At 44.7% G+C, this 20232-nt stretch overlaps 2 protein-coding genes across 2 annotated transcripts; one reads left to right on the top strand and one right to left on the bottom strand.

Moving 5' to 3' along the window:
* Nucleotides 1–126: 126 nt before the first annotated feature.
* On the bottom strand, nt 127–14055 carry LOC133167366 (tudor domain-containing protein 5-like). The gene is made up of 26 exons (XM_061298123.1): nt 13932–14055; nt 13669–13764; nt 13322–13545; nt 8382–10049; nt 8162–8284; nt 7772–7895; nt 6795–6910; nt 6576–6702; nt 6364–6492; nt 4456–4689; nt 4172–4377; nt 3840–4101; nt 3598–3728; nt 3439–3522; nt 3281–3337; nt 3053–3197; nt 2843–2976; nt 2552–2766; nt 2274–2483; nt 2101–2188; nt 1784–1981; nt 1604–1714; nt 1447–1512; nt 1266–1383; nt 911–1003; nt 127–832 (listed from the first exon to the last, which is right to left on the bottom strand). Exons 9-26 carry the CDS (start codon nt 6392–6394, stop codon nt 828–830), a joined length of 2388 nt encoding a protein of 795 aa, XP_061154107.1. The 5' UTR covers nt 6395–6492; nt 6576–6702; nt 6795–6910; nt 7772–7895; nt 8162–8284; nt 8382–10049; nt 13322–13545; nt 13669–13764; nt 13932–14055; the 3' UTR covers nt 127–827.
* crb1 (crumbs cell polarity complex component 1) lies at nt 9346–20187 on the top strand. The gene is given in 13 exon segments (XM_061298122.1): nt 9346–9370; nt 9373–9663; nt 9875–10070; nt 10156–10283; nt 10382–10564; nt 12302–13258; nt 13328–13881; nt 13955–14120; nt 14746–15670; nt 16498–16542; nt 17262–17384; nt 17797–17923; nt 19969–20187. Coding segments are annotated over 13 exon segments (3939 nt in total).
* Nucleotides 20188–20232: the final 45 nt, after the last annotated feature.

Here is a 20232-nt window from a genome sequence, read left to right as displayed (position 1 = left end):
GAAAACAAACACAAGCCACATCATGCAGGAGCCCATCATTGTCACTTTTGACACCTTATTCCGTCCTTTCGCATTGTTTAGCTAGTTAACATCGATGAATAAATGCATAAGCGACAAGCGCTCGTATTGAAGGAGGCATGGCAAATGGCCTTTTTATTGTTTCGATCCAAATCGCTGCGTCCCTAGATTGCGTGGCCGACCGTCAAGTGTGAAATGAAACCAGCAATGTTTGAAATTAGCATCGTTCATTTGCAATCCTGGTGTGGTGGGCTGAAACGCTATATCAAAGTCATCCGTGCTTTTTCTGGCAAATCTTTCGTATGTGCTCAACCGAAAAAAATGCTCCAAAAACCTCGAGAAGGTTTTCTTCCTGGCTTTACGTTTGTACCAATCAAAGCAATCTCATCTCTGCGTCATTCAGCGCACACACACTAATTGGCCTTCGACTCCATTACTCTCCTCTCTCTAATAAGGTTAACTGGGTATGTCTGCCTGACCAGGCCCATCCACATCCCCCATAAAAGGCACAAACTATTGCACGTTGGTCTGGCAAGTTTCAAGCACATGCAGCACTTTATATGACATGAAAAGGTGGGCGCACGTTTTGGAATTCACGTTAGACTAAACAATTAACACAATGACCACTCGTTTATTTTTTTCATTTAATATGCCCAAACTAATTCTCCAAACTTCTTTTTTTTATATCAATTGTTTACACACAATTGAACTGAACCACTGCAAAATGCTTGTGCTTTAGGGCTATATTAAAAAAATGCAATATTGGACCTGAAAATGATATTGCAAGCTCTTCTCTGCTCTTCATCCGTTCAACCTGTTGGTGTACACTCAATGAATCATGCTATACCTTTTGGACTTATATCGTTCAATGCATTACAAATTGGTCTCTTACCATCCGCAGGGCCATCGATCGATCGAGGCAGAAGGATGCTGGAGAACCAGCCCAAACCTTTTTCTCGTTTCAGATTTGCTCCCGTAACGATTGCTGCAAACATGAAGATATCTCTGCTCACGCCAGCACATTTGAAAAACCCCCGTCTGCAATGCTAAGCTAAGCGCAAGGTAGCAACGATTCACAAGTTTTCATTGACTGAACCGCTTCTCCAACTGCTGACGGAGAATGTTCCCTCGCATGGCATTAAACAAACATATGCACCGCGAGTAGGTCAGACAGTCCGGTTCTGCCAAGCGGCGCAGATCTATAATGTAGGCTATAGACAAATTGTGTGCGTATGCGCGCTATGTACCGTGAAATAAGTTGTCCTGAATTTTCTCCTGAGTCCTCAAGATAAAGGGTGGATAAACTGCTGATGTTTCAGTGCCACCAAACTCCTGCTTCTCTCCTTGACGTGAAGGATTCTCAGGCTGGGCGTGAAAATAAAAAGTTAAAATAATGATGCTCCTCTAATACAGTTACAAAGCACCTACCTGAACATCAGCGTTGCTCTCGTTGTCCCCGATAAATTCCAAGGAGGGCTTCTCCTCCGCTTCCAACTGCAACAAAAGCACTTTACAAAACCTCTGCTCAAGCTTATTCTCAAAATTGCCCAACGTCAATAGCGGCGGAAGCCAGTCGGAGGATTACCTCCGATTGCTCAAGTGTTTCCGCCGGCCAAATGCTCCCCTCGTCAACATCTGGCAGGTGAAATGTACCTTCCCCCAGGTAAAGGCGGACAGGGCTGACCTTGTCACACACCTGGGAAAGATATGGCCAGGAATATAAACACATCGCATTTCCTTTGAATCTTTCAGGGGACTGACTCACTGCTGCACTGGCTGAGGGGCCGCAGGGCTCCCCATGACCTTGGCTGATGAGGACATTGTGGATATGGATGTCCTGTTCAGTGTGGGTATCACAAAGACACAGGTGGAGCACATCTCCCGCGTGGCAAACCAGTCCGGCCACTGGGGGCCGATTGCAAAGAGCGACGAATGAAGCAATTGCCTCCGAAGTCCAGGCACCCTGCAATGACAAATCCAAGTCAAGGTGAGCCACCGGCATCTCCACACCTTTTCTCCAATCTTTTGATGGACCTACGATAACAATATACTGCACGACCGTAATAATCACAATTCACAGACCTCGGCAGGCAGAGGGCTTACAGTGGTTGCTTGAATTCCAGCGAGTGACGATGGGACGGCTTGTGCGGGAAGAACGGAGAAGCGGGACCTGAAACAATACGGGCAAAACATTCCGCTCACAAGACGTCGTGGGTGTCGTCGTCGGTGGCGGTAGTAGTAGTAACACGACCTACTTGAGGAACATCAGGCCGTCGGTACGCACGGTGGTTACCGTGCCAAAGTCTACATGGTAGACCTCAACGCTGGTGGAGCTGATGAGCTGGTGAATCACACCCCGGGTGAAGCAGGTGTCCTCGGACGACGCACAGCAGACTTGACCTCGGCGGATAAACGGCCGCGGGAGGCGGTAGCGCTCGGACACATCAGGAGAGGAATAACAGACGCTGCAAGTAGACACCCAAAACGGCTTCTTCAGTGGTACGGACGGGACTGCCTACTAACGTGTCCTTACGTCATCTCCACTTTCATCTTCTCAAAGGTTTGAGCTTCCTCACAACCCGTGAAGCGGACGTAGAAGAGTCCTGGAGACTCGACTTGGACCACCGTGACTTGAAGCCATTCAAAAGACGGACGCGGCGTCGGCCGTTCAAGATGTTGACTCTGCAGAGCGTCCAGAGGCACGACGGGGCTGCAATACACCGCAACGGCGGGACACAGCTCTGACGCCTGAAGACAAACGACAGAGGTGGATTTGGACAATACTTTTCTCAACTTAATCCGTCGACTAGTTTAAAACTCTTACCTGTTCTTGCTCCACAGAATAATCCATCGTCAAAAGTTCTTCGGCCGCGTCCACCGAGATGTGACCATCCTTGACGTCCCAAAGAGATTCTCCAGCGCGGCAGTTTGTCTGTGGCCATGTTCCACCAAGAGCATCTAAAAACAAATCCAAATGTGCTTCCTTCTCCAATACTTGAGCTCAACAAGATAGAATTGCCATTCGTGTAGCTACCAGAGGTTGTGTTCTTGACGATCCAGTCGCATTTACTGTCCCCATCCACATATTGCAGGTCGAAGATGTCACTCATGGCGTCCACCAGCTCAGTGACACTGACAAAGCCATTCTCTTTCAGTGGCAAGTCCTCAGCCAAAAGCCTCTGTAAATAGATTTAAGTCACATTAAAACTTTCAGCAGTTTCGGGCTCCCGACGACTTTTTTTTCCTGGTACCATCTTCTCACCTTGTACTCCTCAGGGAGATGGTGAACGGATATTCCACAGCTACTTTGACCGACAACCTAAAAACATCAAGTATTTCAAATAAGACTTATTTGATGTAGAAGCTAGAAATAGGAAATGAATAGTGTGGGTAAGCGCATCATCAGGAATGTCACGTGACCTTTTGCAGTTTCTCTTTGAGCTCGTGACTAATGGTCGCAGCCACTCCGTTCTCTGCAATCTGCTGGCGAAGCTCCTCTTGCATCTAAAAATGAGACGGTAAAACAGATATAAAATGATTAATCGTATTTTAGCCTTCCAGATTAAAATAGCAACAGACCTTTGAGAAATGCTGATGAAAATGGAGACTTTTCTGGTGGAGCTGTGGTTCTGGTTCTTGGGTCTTGTCAATCCCTTGCAGATTACAACTGACATGTGGCGGCTCCTCGTGGACGGAACTCACGGTGGTGTCTGACGGGATAGGCGAAAACATTTCATTTAGCTTTCACATGAGAAATAAAATTCTAAATAAATTGAAAATTCAGTCAAGTCTTTCCAAAGCAATCTCTTCCACTTTCATACCTTGAGATTTTGCTGGAGTGTCCAGTCCCGCGTGGGTTGTGGCCTTTAGTGGTCCGAGGCTCTGTTTAGCGTTAAATGTTCTGGGCAGCATTTGCTCTCTCAGCGTCAACATGGAGCCAAACCTGCCCTGCTGGATCAAAACAAGGTCTGCAGCAGCTTCCAGCATCTCTCCAGTGGAGTAGAAGCCCAAATTATGAACACGCAGAGGCCGGCCAAAGCATCGTTGAAAGCTCATGTCCAGTTCTGACAACTTCACAGGTCCCTAAAACATCAGCATTTAAAAAATAAATGGCTGGACATATTTGTGACATGCTACATGTAGATTGTCCTACCTGTGAGAGAAGGAGGCGGAGTTGGGCCCTCAGCTGAGGAGGAAGGGCCGGAGGAGCGCCACCTCGCCTGGGAAGAATTAACGGGGCTGAACGGTAACAGTTGCCGTTGGAAGAGCACTGCCAATTTTTTCTTCTTTTGTCCGTCATGGACATACGCTGCTTAGCTACCAGCTCCTCAATGTTTCTCGTGGACTCGTGGCTAACAGCTGTGGTGACAGAGAGCAAAGTCTTGCAAATTCAGATGGATAAAAAAGGAAATAAAAGCAAAAAATAAGTTTATTTACCCTTCAAGAATGTTTTACCATCCTCTCGGACATTAACCGAGACCACGTCAGGTATCTCCTTCAACATATCCATGACATTTGGGAAGCCCAGGAGTTTCAGAGGCAGAGGATGGCCCACCATATTTTTGTAGTCCCGTTTAAGTAGCTCAGGGTCCAGATCGACTTTGGAGGAAATGAGTAAAGAGCGGACATCTTTCTTCAGCTTCGCTAAAACCACGTCCGGGTTCATCGTGCCTGGTGACATTTGAAGGAGAACAAGAGAAGAACATCAAAAAGAAGCCAGGGCCACAGCAGGACTCCTAGTCAAGGACAGAAGCCTGGGGGGGAATCCAGGCAGGTTGGAGGCAGGCTGAGTTAAAAGTAACATTTAAACAAGACCCCCGGGAAAATGTTTGCATGCGTGCAGAAGAAGTGAGCAGAATTGGCTGTGATTAGGAGCACCTAAGTTCCAAGCTTAGCAGAACGAAGTTTGCCTACATTGGCAAATTTGCAATTGCTTCACAGTAGCCAAGTGGCGTTTGCATGTTCTCCCTGGGTCTGCGTTGGTTTCCTACTGATTTCCAAAAACGTGCATGGAAGGACTGACCGCTCTTATGCTAGGATTGATCACTCGTAATTATCCATAGCTGTGAAAGGTTGTCTATTTGCAGCCTGCGATTGGCTGTCAACTACTTCTGGGTGTATCCCCGCTTCTCACCCAATGACAGCTATATAACCTCTTGACCTTTTGAACTTGAGGGGAGGGCATGCCAACACTTGTTAACTGTGATGCTGCCTATATGGTATGCACAATTTTTGCATTATTTATTTTGTAATACATTCATTTAAACATCAATTGCTGGCCTGCCGGGTTAGAAACCTGATAAAATCAATATTTGAAGTTACAGTAACAACATAGCAACAATGCAATGGCGTTACAAACGTTAATAACTCTCTACCCAATCAAACGCTATATTTGTGATTATTTCGTGACGAAATATGGAAATACGATTCATACACAAAATTAAATGTACTCGTTAGGTGTTAAAATATCAAACGAACGTCGACAACAAAGACGACGCATGTTAATTGCCCCTTAAAAAAGCAACATTAAAGACACAAATTTACGAGCCATTTTTTAAATATATATAAGCACACTCACTTTATATTCGCCTTATATATTCACCTTATATAGTTGTGATTTGAAACGACGCTCTTAGCTTACGTGTCGGTTGTGCGATGAGCTCAAAAATGGCAACTTTGTCAAATGGAAGTTGATTTAATTTAGCTGACTTCATCAAATGCCTGACTGAAATTATAATATAAAATTATATATATAAAACAATGTACATGTTCAAATTCAATCACACGAATTCATTTGCACGACTGTATATAAATGCATAAACTGTAATGTATATCTGTGATATATTTAAATGTCAATGTTGAACTGCATCACACTGATGTGGTTTTTTTTTTATGTTGATCCATACTAAATAAGCATTGACTGTATTTTTGATGGCCAAAAATATCTGAACTTGATTAAAAAAAAAAGATAAATTAAATTGGATAATTTTCTGCCGCGCCCTTGAGGATATCTCAACCTCGGCATCAAGAAAAGAATTTGAAACACTTGTACAATCTATCAAGTTCGAGTCAAAAGCTTTTTCAAGAATGATAACCTACCTTGAAACAAAAAAAGCCTGAACATATTTCAAACACTGAGGTGAATCTTCACCTTGGAGACTTGAGAAGTTGTCACTAACTTTGTGACATGCCACTCGATGGACAGAACTAAATGTGTGTGACTTACATTCTTTGTTCTTTTTTATTTAAGAACCTTTGCTCAAGACAATCGCCGAGAAATGAACTTAATTGAAACAGCTCGACCGTGAAGGCCACTACAAATTCAAAGTTCTCCTCAAAATAGACCTTGATCCATTTGATCTGTCAGCAGATGCATGCAGAGATTTGCGGTCCACTTTGAGGCTTCTGCTGACCACGCTGTGTTGTGCTTGGCTTTGATTTTCTGTCAGCTTTCCAGTGGAGTTACAGCAGCATCTGGCAGCCATGGAAGACCCTCAAGTGAGTGCAGAACCAGAGCATCTTGAACACTCTATAAGATACTTATCTTTCATCTTTACCTTTTACACTACTCATTTAGTATTGTACAATTTGCTTTTTCTTAATTAAATTCACGGCGACATCATGAGAAACATTTGCGTTGATGTGTGGCGTTCTTTGGAGAAACAACAGCAGGCAACTTTTCTTCTGCAAGACAATAAGCAGAACCTTCACATAATAAATACGTCAGCATTTCCAAACAAATGCTTCAATACCTTTACAACTTTTGGGTACCCGACCTAAAGAATCATGTAGTTGTCTCGCCAGGCTTTTAATGTTCTCCAGCGCTGCCTGGAGGGCCTCCTCAGCTTTCAAAGCTCGCTGCTCAGTTGTCTGGATCAACACCTCCGAGTCACTATCAAACACAAAGTGAAGTCAAATGTGCTTGAGGTGTACTAAAAATGGAGGAATAAAGGCAAATCATGACCATAAAATTGTAATATTCACAAAATATTGGTGATGTAACTCCCAAAAAGTTAACTGTAGTTCTTGTTGCAGTAGTTCAACTGAGGTCAAATCACTAAAAGCTTTTTGAGCTTCATCAGGTCGTCCGTCTGACGAGGACAAATGAGAGACCAAAGTCTAAATATTTTCTTTAACACTTCTAATGACTGTGTTTGGCAGGGAAACGTCTCTTTTTAAGTGATTGTCTCATTCCCAACTTTGTCTGGACTATGTTTCCATCCAAGCATCATCTTTGTATTTTCATGACTCGTTACTACCCTCTAGTGGACAGAAGCAAAAGCGCATCAATTTCTATTAGAGAGCCAAGGAGTACTTAAAACTTGAGAAACTATTTAATATTTGAACAGGTTTTCCTTGATCCAGTTTGTTTTTTGTTGGTACTGCGCTTGTATTAAAATAAATTACAAGTAAATGTGCAAGTGACTCACTAAGGTTACTGTCAGACATTTTATTACTAATTTTATGAAGAAAAAAGTCATTATTTAGAAAAAGTATTCAGAATATTCCAATAACTATAGTTATAGTCACAGAATGTACCAACAATGAAAATGTGTTTTTCTTTTAAGATCATGTAACTGACCTCTCTTTTTAAAATCCACCTGTTTAGAATTGTTTGTGTGATTTTAATTTATGATTTCAAGTTGCTTGACTGTATTTGTAAAGCATCTTTGAGTATATTGTAAAAGCCTTGTATAAATTATTATTATTGTGCTAGTTGTGATTGTCCTTAATGCTTAGAAGAATCGCTTACAGCTCCTCCTCCCTGGATACGGTTGGCCATCAGGCTCTTTATGTGATGGAGGCTCCTGATGGTGCTCCAATGGGCAGCAGAAGTGTGCGTTGAAGTGCTTCTGGAGTTGACAACACACGAGAGCCTGCAGGCAGATCAGCCAAATCACCCTCGTAACAACATTTTGTGCTTAAGAAAAGCAGGATGGTTCCTCGTCACCATTATGGATGTGATTCATTTTTCCGCATTTAAATCACTCGCATGGACAATTCTTATCTCCTCACTGTTTGTGACCTATGGTAAGTGACTTCTCCATCATCTGATTGCATAACTATGTGTTGTTTGCTGCATAAGTAGTTTTCATTATTTTCCTAGAAAACTAAACTTCCACGCTTGGGCGCAACATCTTACCTTTTTTTTTATTTCATTTGTTTCCTTGAAAATGTCCATCCATCCATCCATCCATCCATCCATTTTCTGTAGACACGCTATACATCTTGGCGACGCAGCAACCCCCCCAAGTTGTTATCTCCACTGAAACACACGGACAAGCAGATGCGTCAGTGTACAAGACATGTGCTATTTGAGGCTCTCTAGATAGGAGCAAACAAAGAGCCAAGAGGCAATTTACATTTGAAAAGTCCGCACGCTGTGGGAGTGGGGTGGCCATCTCTGAATCTCTGCCGCACCTGTCTCGATTTCCTCTCAAATAAATCACTGGATGTTTTCATGTTAGCCTTTTGGGTTACAGTAACTCATTTCCACACTGTTTCATTTATTAGGAGTCACTCTGTTTATCCACAGACACTGTAAGTGGATAAAGAGAAACTATCAATTGAATACAGCACACTTCAACCAAAGCATACCGTAATTTTCGGACTATAAGTCGCACCGGAGTATAAGTCGCACCAGCCATAAATACCCAAAAAAGTGAAAAAAAACAACATATATATGTATATAAGTCGCTCCTGAGTATAAGTCACCCCCCCACCCAAACTATGAAAACAAAACGTGACTTATAGTCCAAAAATTACGGTAATTATGAAGTTGCCCTCATATTACATTCAATAATCATTGAAGTGACTGTCATGGCCATAATGTATACAGTATTAGATTTTACAGTAATAATCCTAAACTTAATTATGGGGGGAAAAAATTCGCTCACATTAAAATGACATTTAATTACCCCAACACGCATTTTTGTACAAAATAGAAAAGAAAAAGATTTTTTTTTTTTACCAGGAAATATTTTTGCATATTCCTCCTGCTCACGGACATATGGCACAAGTCGTCTGATTGCCCTTCAGCAATCATGGTGCGCAAGAGCCTCTCATGGGTTTTGCACTCAGCCTGATTGGACACTCCAAGTAGGATTACCGTGGCTATGTGCATACATTTGTGCATTACAACGTTGCGATTTTAGCACGGTCGTCACGCTTCCTATCCGTGCAATAACCACTTTGCTGTGCTCAAGATTATCCTCAAGTGTTTATCATCTCGCCGTGCGCCACTTGCACAGCTGATTGCGATCCTCTTTAGTCCCTGTATGGCATTGAATAAAAACTAATATCCATTTTTTTGGCTCCAAATGAGTCATGATGATGCACTTTGTGTTTTGTTCCACAACCTTCTGACTTACCTTATCACAATTGGAATATAAAACTTCTCATTATCACGTGTGTGTATAGGTGCGTCTCCTTTGGGCCAACCTCTATGCTCACCAAATCCTTGCCAAAACCAAGCCTTGTGTCAAATCCGCGAGGACGGCTACGCCTGCTTCTGCGTGCCGGGCTTCCAGGGTTCTCACTGTCACATCGATGTCAACGAATGCGTCTCCCGGCCCTGCGCAAACGGAGGCACCTGTGTTGACAGAGTGGGCCGATACTCCTGTCTGTGTGCCGCTGGCTTCACTGGTGAGGGAACACAAACAGGCAGTGTTGTTGGAGTCGAGGAATAATTCATCTGCATTAAAAAACAGCTGGCATTTCAACAGGGGTGTGTAGACTTTTTATAACTACAGTACAGTCGTGGAGGGAGGCTTGAAAGCATATATGATGGATGACAGTCCACATAAAAGCAAGCATTTTGCACTGGGACACGCGTGTGTTGCTTTCATCGTCTCAGGGCCCACTTGTGAGGTCTCCATCGATGAGTGTCGATTCCAGCCGTGTCTCAATGGCGGCAGTTGCCACGACAACGCGGGTGGCTGGCTTTGCACCTGCCCGCCCGGTTTCCAAGGCCACCGTTGTGAAATCGACATTGATGAATGCCAAGACAAGCCATGCCCAAACGGGGCTCCCTGTATAGATGGACACAATGGGTGAGGAATTGGCAATCCATTGCCCGTAAAAATAGAACTTTTTTTTTTTTTTTTACAAATTTGACTTAATGTGATTTTGTCCCAGATATAGCTGTGACTGCTCACATGGTGGACATTGTGAGAGGCCGAAACAACAATGCCACTCTCAACCGTGTTTCAACAGTGCCACCTGTATGGAAAGTCAGGGTCATTACACCTGTCAATGCTTGCCAGGTAAATTTGAGAGTTTACAAAAAGAATCAACCACCCTACTATGCAAAGCAACCCTGAGAATTTAATCTTGTTGACTCTCATGTTTTGCTTGATTTCAGGGTTCAAGGGGACACTCTGTGAAATCGACATCAACGAGTGCGGCAGTAACCCGTGTTTGAACGGAGGCCGCTGCATCGAGAGGTCGTGGCGGGTCCTTTTCGGTATCGAGCCACTGCTACCCGAACGCTACGACCCGCAGCACGCTGCGGGCTACATTTGCAGCTGCCCTCCGGGAACAACAGGTACCGTATTCTGAGGAGTCCACTCCATGATAGTTTTAGCGGTGCTGCTTTTTTGCAGCCTACGCTGACACATACTGTAAAGAAGAGCTGTGTGGTAATAATAAAATAAAATAAAATAAAATAAAATAAAATAAAATAAAATAAAATAAAATAAAATAAAATAAAATAAAATAAAATAAAATAAAATAAAATAAAATGCGGTACAGAAAATGGATGGATGGAAAATAAAATAAATTAAATAAAAAACTAATTATAAAAAAAGTGTGTGCATAGGCTAAGGCTTGACATAAACATTAGGTTATATAATGCTTTTTTTCATGCTTTAGGAGGATAGAACAAAGTAACAGAAATCTTACTAATAATATAAAATACATCACATATGTGTACTCTCTATGAGACTGTCGTAGACAATAATACTAGTGTACCTGCAGTACTTTACTAAATACCTACAGGATATTATCGGTGTGCCCTGAATATTACTTTTGGGGTTACAAAAGCAGATTACTTTTACTCTGCCTTACACAAGACTTGATTTTGCAACGATCAGGCTAAGTTAGTCTGCGAGCTGCCCTGGCTGGCTGGTGTTACTGTCGCACCGACTCAATAAGTTGGCCAAATAGCATTAGTGTAATCCCCAGGATCTTACTTTGCTGGTCTCCGCATATTCAAGCCCTGCACGACGAGGAGCAGAGCTCCATTGCGACGGACGTCAAATTAATATGATGCGCTTAGACAAGTTTGGGCCATCTCTGGGGAAAAGAGTGACGTCATAATGCCGATACACACAGGATGGATTTGGGCGATTCTCTTGCTCGGAACAGGTAACAGGAATAAGTGGGTGATGTGCATCGGCGCATATCTGCTTGCTTATTTTTTACTCTCCATAGCAGGGAAAGGATGAAATAACAATATTTGGAATCGTAAGTCTGTAAACACATTTGAAGTGAAACGACGTTAAGAGGATAATGCGCAACACTGGAGAGTTAAGTATCCTCGTGGACTAGTTAAGTGGCTATATTGTGAACAGGTTGAAATACCAGTGGGGTTGTTTTCTAATGTTCGGACCACTAGAGTCAATTTCAGTGGATTCTATTTACCGTATTTTCCGGCCTATAAGGCGCACCGGACTATAAGGCGCACCTTCAATGAATGGCCAATTTTAAAACTTTATCCTTATATAAGGCGCACCGGACTATAAGGCGCACCATTAATGCATCATGTCAGATTTTTAATCCAAATCAAATCATTCTCCATTTTATCTTTTTTATTTCAACTTCAGACGGAACAAATTACTTTATAATCATAAAATAATGATCCATAGTCTTTTTGAGTCATGATTCATAGTCTTCAGCAGGCCACTTATGATTGATTTCATGACACAATACTTTGGGCCAGTTTGAATTTAGGAATTTGGTCCATATATAAGGCGCACCGGACTATAAGGCGCACTGTTGGTTTTTGAGAAAATTTTAGGTTTTTAGGTGCGCCTTATAGGGCGGAAAATACGGTAGTTTAAAAATAGAGCGTGATTAAATAAAAGGTAACTATCCAGTGCTGTATATTGTCGACTGTAACTTGGAGCTACTTTATACTTTCTATTTTATTGAGATGACATGAGATGAGGCTCAAAATAACCTTTATAAAAGCTTTGGCCTTGAATCCTTGTTGTGAGGAAAATAGTTTGAATTGCACTGGAGTGGGCCCTGTTCAACTGCAGTGATGTCATTCATTCCACAGGTTCCCTCTGCCAGGAGCTAATAGACCACTGTGATGCCAACCCGTGCCAGAATGGGGGCAAGTGCGAGAGCCATGACGGGGGCTACACGTGTCACTGCAGCAAACAACGTAGCAAAGGCTATCTCTACGGAGGTGCCAACTGCCACGTGAGGCTGGTGGGTTGTGACGCCCACGAGTGCCAGAACCAAGGCTCCTGCAATCCCTTCCTTCTGGACGGAACTCACGGCTACACGTGCTCCTGCTCAGCTGGACACAGCGGTCCGCTCTGCAAGACCCCCACCGCCTTCTCGTTCGAACGTAGCGGCTACCTTCTGCTCCAGAGCCCCTTTGTGGATGCTGAGATCTCTTGCAATATCACCCTCAGCTTCAAGACCGCTTTGCCCCGGGCTGTGTTGTTCCAGCGGAGCATTAGGGGTCTTCTGCTATGCCTGGAGCTGCAAGAGGGCCAGCTTCACCTCACGCTTCGAAGGCAAACCGCCGCCGAGCTCCAAGTACTGAGTCGAATCGGAGCTTTGGAGCTGTCGCACGCGGTCGCCGACGGAGAGTGGCATACGGTCGAGGCGGTGCTCACAAACCGGGTGCTCGCTTTGAGACTCTCGAGTGATGCGGCGACATGCGAAAGGCAGCTATGCTATAAGGTAGCACCGGTCCAGAATCACATGGACGGCTCGGCGTCGCTCCCTCAGAACACCTTCATCGGAGGGGTGCGAAAGGATCCCGGCGAGGACTCCTCAATTCCGCCATTTATCGGTTGCATGCGGGACGTCTTGGTGGACTGGCAATTGATTGTCCCCGAGGAGTGGCTGAGCGACTCGGCTGTCAACGTGTCGCCTGGCTGCAGCCACCGAGACCGCTGCGAGGATGCCCCTTGCCAAAACCGTGGACTGTGTGTCAACTTGTGGCAGAGCTACCGGTGCCAGTGCCCAAGGCCTTACATGGGCCAAGACTGCGAAGAGGGTATGCCAATAAATAAATAAAAAGAAACAAATGTGAATTTAATTTGCCTTTTTCCCCCCTCACCTTCAGAACATGTGAGCGCTCGCTTTGGGAGCGAGGACTCGCTGAGCTACGCCGTCTTCAACGTCACCACGGACGAGCTGGGCGAAGGCCTCTCGATGTCTCTCTTCCTCCGCACGCGGAAGCCCGGCGGCCTCCTGCTGGCAGTGGGCAACGGCAGCACGCGCCACCTCCACGTGTGGCTGGAGGACGGCGTGGTCACGGCTCAGCTGGGAGACATGGAGAGCCTGAGGGGAGAGAGCGCGCTCAATGACGGCCAAGTTCATTTTGTGAACGTGGAGGTGGCCGGGGGCCGAATGACGCTGCACGTGGAGGCTCACAAACAAGCCGAAGCCCAGGTCAGGACTTACGGCGTTCGAGCAGGAGATAGCGTCTATGTCGGAGGTCTGCTGGACAGCCACGCTGCTGCCGTTTGGGGGGGGCATTTTAAAGGATGCATCCAAGACCTGCAGATCAATGACAGGAGATTGGAGTTTTTTGCTTTGGACACTTTGGTGACAACATTCCCTTTGCAACTCATGGAGAATGTGACTGCTGGCTGCTCCGGTGACAACACCTGCAGTGTAAGTGTGTCCCTTTATTCATTGGAGAAGACTTGAATAATGAGCCCCACCTTTGTCCTTGTGTCTTCTTCAGAGGAACCCTTGTCTCAACGGGGGAATGTGTTACACCACGTGGGACGATTTCACTTGCGCTTGCCCACCCAGCACAGCAGGGCGGCACTGTGAAGACGTCAGATGGTGCCAATTGTCTCCGTGCCCTGCGGATGCTGAGTGCAAGATAGTCCACCAAGGATATGAATGTGAGTAAAGACATCATCAGTTCCATGCTAAGGACATGATCGGCAGGCATTCACATTAGAATCCAAAATGTTATAAATAGCTCTCGTGGGCAGGAGAACTGAATTACATTTCAATCATAAACTGTTATCAATAATAATAATACTTATTATTAATAATGATAATACATTTGTCATTTATTTTTTAAAAGATTAAGAATAATGATAATAATAATCTTTATTATGATTATATTGTTAAATGAATCCTGAGAGTGTTAATCAAATGATATTATTGTCCTACCTTCATAAGACCTACCGTAATTTTCGGACTATAAGTCACGTTTTTCTTCATAGTTTGGGTGGGGGGGCGACTTATACTCAGGAGCAACTTATAGTCCGAAAATTACGGTACTTGTTTATACAATTTGAACATCTTTAAATAAATAACTATCCAATCACGTAACACGCTTAGCGACCTCAATCCAACCACACAGTGCTCCATCAAGTACTTAAGCAGGATTTGCTTGAACCCATATTATATTATTACAAAGCGAGTCGAAGAAGTTATCCAACTAATGACCTTCTCGGGTTCAAAGTTTTAAATGTTGTTTTTAAAGGAAGCTCACGTGTCATTTTCACGCCTTTCTAGGTCACACCAATGCAACTTTCCTGAATGACTCCACTGTGCTGGTCTACAGAGGAAATGGACACATATTGCGCAACCTAACCAACCTCTCTTTCAACCTGCGCACTCGGAAACGTAGCGCGGCCATCCTCCACGCGGAGAAGGATTCTGCCTCCGTCACGCTCTCTGTCCAAGACGGCTTCCTCTTCATGGATCTTCAGAGCTCCACCGGAGACGCAGAGGAAAACAAGTCCGCTGTCAGCCTCAACAGCGTGAGATCTGTCAGCGATGGCGAGTGGCACGCTGTCCACTTGTTCATGACTGCCCCGTGGGCTAATACATCTCAGTGGACTCTGGTGCTGGACGATGAAGTCGACGAAGCCGTGACTTCCACGGGTCAAGGGGGCAACCTGGACTTCCTCAGGGAGGGAGTAGACATCTTCCTGGGAGGTTTGACCACCGACGTTGGATGGTCGCTGGCAGGGTGCCTGGGCACGGTGGAGCTAGGCGGGATCGCTCTGTCTTACTTCAGCTCTTCCCAGGTCAACCTTCCGCAATTACAGAAGGAGAAATTCATCCAGACGTCCCTCGACCCTCCGCTGGTCGCTTGCAGCGGGGCGTCGGTGTGCGCGCCCGACCCGTGCTTGAACGGAGGAGAGTGCCGAGACTTCTTCAACTACTACAACTGCAGCTGCGCCGAGGGCTGGGCAGGGCGGCACTGCGGCTTCTTGGCCGACCCCTGCGCCTCCGGACCTTGTCTCCACGGCAACTGCAGCATCGACGGGCTGACCTACCAATGCTCTTGTGAACCGGGATACGACGGAATGCACTGTGAGGAGGAAGCGGACATCTGTGAAAAGCATCTGTGTGCAAACGGAGGCACCTGCTTGCGTGGACTTGACCGATACGCCTGTCTGTGCCCTGAGAACTACACCGGACCGCTTTGCAAGTAAGTCCATGATAGACAGTCTGTGCCGTCCAACTTGTTCTGGAAGTTCCTTCTTAGTCAGAGTCACGGTGGAACAAAGATTCCAACTTTTCGGGTTTGCGGCTTATTTACATTTTTAATGTCGACCTCCGCTAAGGCCGACTATTGCTAATTTTGGTTTAGTTCATTCATTTGTCTGTCCTTCCACAAAATGACATCGTTTTTATATAAGCGACCCAAAAAAACAACTTCAAGTTGCCAAACAAATCCATCTCTGAATGCATCAATCCAAAAGAATGCTTTGAAAGCTCATTTTCCTTCAATTGTGTCCCGTGACATTTTCCCACCCTTTCCACTTGATGTGATACAAAAGACGGCTTTGGAAGGAGAAACATTTCACCTGAAGACTTTTAAGAGCACGGTTAGTTAGCAAACACAAATAAATGCTGCTAAATCGCGCAAGACAGACAAGATGCTACGTTTGCTAACGTTCCTCGGTGGCTGCCTACGCCTGCAGCAAGCTTCATCTGAAGATGAATTTCTATTCTAGTGTCAGGCAGAAAAGGCCTCTCGGTCTGCCGCCGTGCTACAGCGCCACTTTCTCTCCCTCTCATCTCTTGTTTGCCTCGGAGAAGAGGCGAGGGAACGCCGCCGAGCATTTATCCCATAAACACGCGGCGCCTTGCATTTTTTTTTCCTTCTTGTTCCTGTGCACTAGAACCTTTGCGAGGAAGCCGCACGTCTCCCTTCACATGGGCGCCGCTGTAAAGTTTTCATCAAAATGACTTTGTTTTGTTTGTGTGCCTTTCTATCTCCTTCCCCCATCCCTTGCTTGTCTTCCTCTCTAGTGAACGGGTTGAAGAAATTCCTTGGTACATTGTTGTCAAAAATGTGTAAGTATTTTTTGACATTTTTCTCAGGTGTTCCCTGCTTTGTTTCCTCCTTTGTTTCCCAAATGTCACGCACGGCATCTCTCGCTCTGGCAAAATGGCAAGCAAAGCTAATATTAACAATGCCTCCATCAGTGTTTGTTTAAAAACACATAGGAGAGAGAGAGAGAGAGAGAGAGAGAGAGAGAGAGAGAGAGAGAGAGAGAGAGAGAGAGAGAGACAGAGAGAGACAGAGAGAGACAGAGAGAATGAGTGACAGCTGCTGTTTGTCCCAAAGTTTGCCAAAAGAAGGCGAGGGGGAAAAAAATGCTTGTATTTTGTTATTTAGGGATAGATTCCATATGATCAAAACTACCGTAATTTTCGGACTATAAGTCGCACCAGAGTATAAGTCACACCAGCCATAAAATGCCCAAAAAAGTGAAAAAAAACCCCCATATATATGTATATAAGTCGCTCCTGAGTATAAGTCGCCCCCCCACCCAAACTATGAAAAAAACCGCGACTTATAGTCTGAAAATTACGGTATTCTGACTGGCTTTTTTTTTTGGTTTGCACAAGATTGCATGGTCGTTCCTCGAGGTAGATAATCGGATTACGGCGGTTGGGTTGTAAGCTTCTTTTGCCTCAATACTGAATCAAACAATACAAGTTGTCTCACATGACTGTTTTTGTCTGGCTCCAGTGACAGATTTGAGTTTTGCTTTGTAATCTGCATCTAGGCGGCCCAACCTTCCTGTTTCTGTGTGTGGAGATGACTTGAAAAACTACACTTGCTTCAACGGCGGCAATTGTACCGAGCGCGACTTGTCGTGCGACTGCCCGCCTGGCTTTGCTGGACACCGGTATGATGAATGAATGAATTTTGGTGAAATGTTTTTTTTTTCCCAAAAATGATCTTGCACTTACCATTGGTTTCTTGTTGATCAGTTGTGCCATCCTTGAATGGTAACTTCTTATGCAAGAGATGCCTAGGGAAAAAAGTGATTTGTGTATTAGTATAATTTTCGGACTATAAGTCGCGTTTTTTTTCATAGTTTGGGTGGGGGGGGGGCGACTTATACTCAGGAGCGACTTATATACATATATATGTTTTTTTTTCACTTTTTTGGACATTTTATGGCTGGTGCGACTTATACTTCGGTGCGACTTATAGTCCGAAAATTACGGTAGTATAATTTTACAAGCAATGAAAAATTTTCTACATTTTTTTCCCCCCCATCCCAATACAATATGATCAACGCTCTCTCCACACAGGTGTGAGCAGGAGATAGACGAATGCAAGTCCAACCCGTGTCTGAACGGAGGCTACTGCCGCAACTTGATCAACAAGTTCCTGTGCGTGTGCGACATGAGCTACGCCGGCGACACATGCCAGACGGACGTAAGCGACATTTACTTTTACGTGGCCGTGCTGCTTTGGCAGAACCTCTTTCAGCTACTCTCCTACCTGGTGCTCAGGCTGGACGATGAGCCCGAGGTGGAATGGGGGGACAACAACTGAGGGGGGGGGGGCACAAGGTGTCATTTGTGCCTTCCTACCAAGCACCTTATTTAATATCATAAATATTCACCACTTCTACTCAAATAGATTATTTCATCACATGTTGCCAGAGCCTAGAGACTTCTTTGAGGCGTGGCGATTGTACGTCAGTGGAATCTTGGAGCCATAATGTCATAATGCAGTTTCAGACACTTTGAATACTGCAATTGCAGGCAGGTTTGATTCAAACTATTAACGTGGGGCAAAAAAAAAAAGAACAAACCTGAGGGTTGCAATATTGCAGGACAATTGTAGATAGGAGTCAATAAGAACTAATGGCAATTCCTAGAAATGAATGTGAATGAATAGAATGAAAATGTGTTAGACGATAACAGGTAGTTGCTTAAAAACATGATGTTGCGTAACAGTGTTTTAAAATGATTTCGTCGGTTAAACCAAAACCATTATTCAAATCCGAAAACCCACAAAATATTCTAAAAAAAAAAATATGTTAGCTCACATACATGGTTCAACCAAATGTTATTCATATCCATGCTAAATAGCAGGTACTCTACTTGGCATCAATGGAAGAGAACAAAGGGATCCCAAAATGCCACGATCCAAACCAAACGCAAGCTCGTTGGAGGTACGAATGTATTGTTGGAATGTTTCTCCATTTAGGATATCCTGTCAGTCTTTTGTATCGGAATTTCGGGGAGCTCCAAGCAGCGCATGTTTTACTTCTAAAGGCACTGACAAGTGCGAGGAGACAACATGTCGTCTTACTTTGTTGTTGTGAATTGGCATCAGTGGATGATTGACTGACAGCTGCACAATGTGTTGTTTTGCTCTTCTTCTTTTTTTTTCTTTTGTCTGCAAACGTTTCTCTCGGAGGTATTTTAAACCCAAATTCTCTGCAGCTCAGTAACCGGCACATATTCACCGGGTCACGGTGGTCAACCCTTCATGACCGCATTCATCACTTTTCTCCCATCATGTTTATTTTTAATAACACTACTACCATGGCATGTGTGTGTTCTCTTTTTTCAGTGTCCTAACATCCTTCTCTGTTTTGGGTCGAATAATAAAAAAAAATCTTCCTTATTAGTCTTTGTTGTCTGTCCTCTTTTAATCATTCTTTTTTTTCCCTTTCCCACCTTACCATTAATAAGTAATCCATTTTTTTTAAATAAATACGTGTTTAGTGTGGTTGTACTAGTAGCAGCAACATTAACACAAACTGGCACCTTGAGATATGAATGACAGTTTTTTTTTGAGATATGAGCTGTCATTCAATCCATTTTTTGCAAACCAAAAATTTGAGATAGGAGTACGGTATAATGAGAGTAAACTCAACTCAGCCAAAGCAACATCTGGCACTGAAGTGCAGCTTCAGCAGGGAGCTGCTGGCTTTCACAGAAGTTTGCTCTGCTTGGCGGAAAAATATGAGGGCACCGTATCTGACGTGCACACACACACACACACACACACACACACAAAGACGGTTGATAGTGCTGACAGCAGAGAGGCATTGCCGCTGCCTCTGCTCGGAGGCTTCAGGGTGGCCTCGCCACGTACCTCAGAGACTGGTTAGTTAGACATCCCTGTGGCGCGTGTGTGTGTGTGGGAGACTGATGGCGGGTCCTGCTGTTGCGGCGGCTTGCCTGTTTCACACTCTCTGTGACAGCAAAATGTGCCGCAGTGACAGGTAAGCACTTTCCCAGAGAACCTGGATGGAGAGGAAAGAAAAGTGACATAGCTGCAGGAGCTAACTGTTGCGTTTCCTAATTGTGTTTCCAAGGTCATTGTTGAATAGAAGGCACATGACCTCTTTTTGGCAGGTTGGCTGGAGGTCAAACTCCCCGCCGGCTATCTTTGTCAAGCTTGCTAAATGTGGCTTTCCGTGAATGCACAATAGATATGGCTAACGCACATCTTACCTCTAGTTGACCTCAGAAGGCGTGACCTCTGACCTACTACTGGCCATCAGCCTGGTGTCCGTCATCCTGCTGCTGGTTGTGATGCTGACTTCGGTGGGACTGGTGGTGGCGCTGAACCGCCGAGCCACCCACGGCACCTACAGCCCCAGTCGGCAGGAGAAGGACGGATCTCGCGTGGAGATGTGGAGCGTCACCCAGACTCCACCTATGGAGAGGCTCATCTGAGCAGTGGAAAGCTCTTTGGCGAGACGCTTCATCCATCTTACTCGG

The sequence above is a fragment of the Syngnathus typhle genome, linkage group LG14, assembly GCF_033458585.1.
Source record: "Syngnathus typhle isolate RoL2023-S1 ecotype Sweden linkage group LG14, RoL_Styp_1.0, whole genome shotgun sequence".
NCBI classification, from domain to species: Eukaryota; Metazoa; Chordata; class Actinopteri; order Syngnathiformes; family Syngnathidae; genus Syngnathus; species Syngnathus typhle.
Note: the sequence above shows the minus strand (reverse complement) of the source record. Positions and strands in the feature narration are given on the sequence as shown.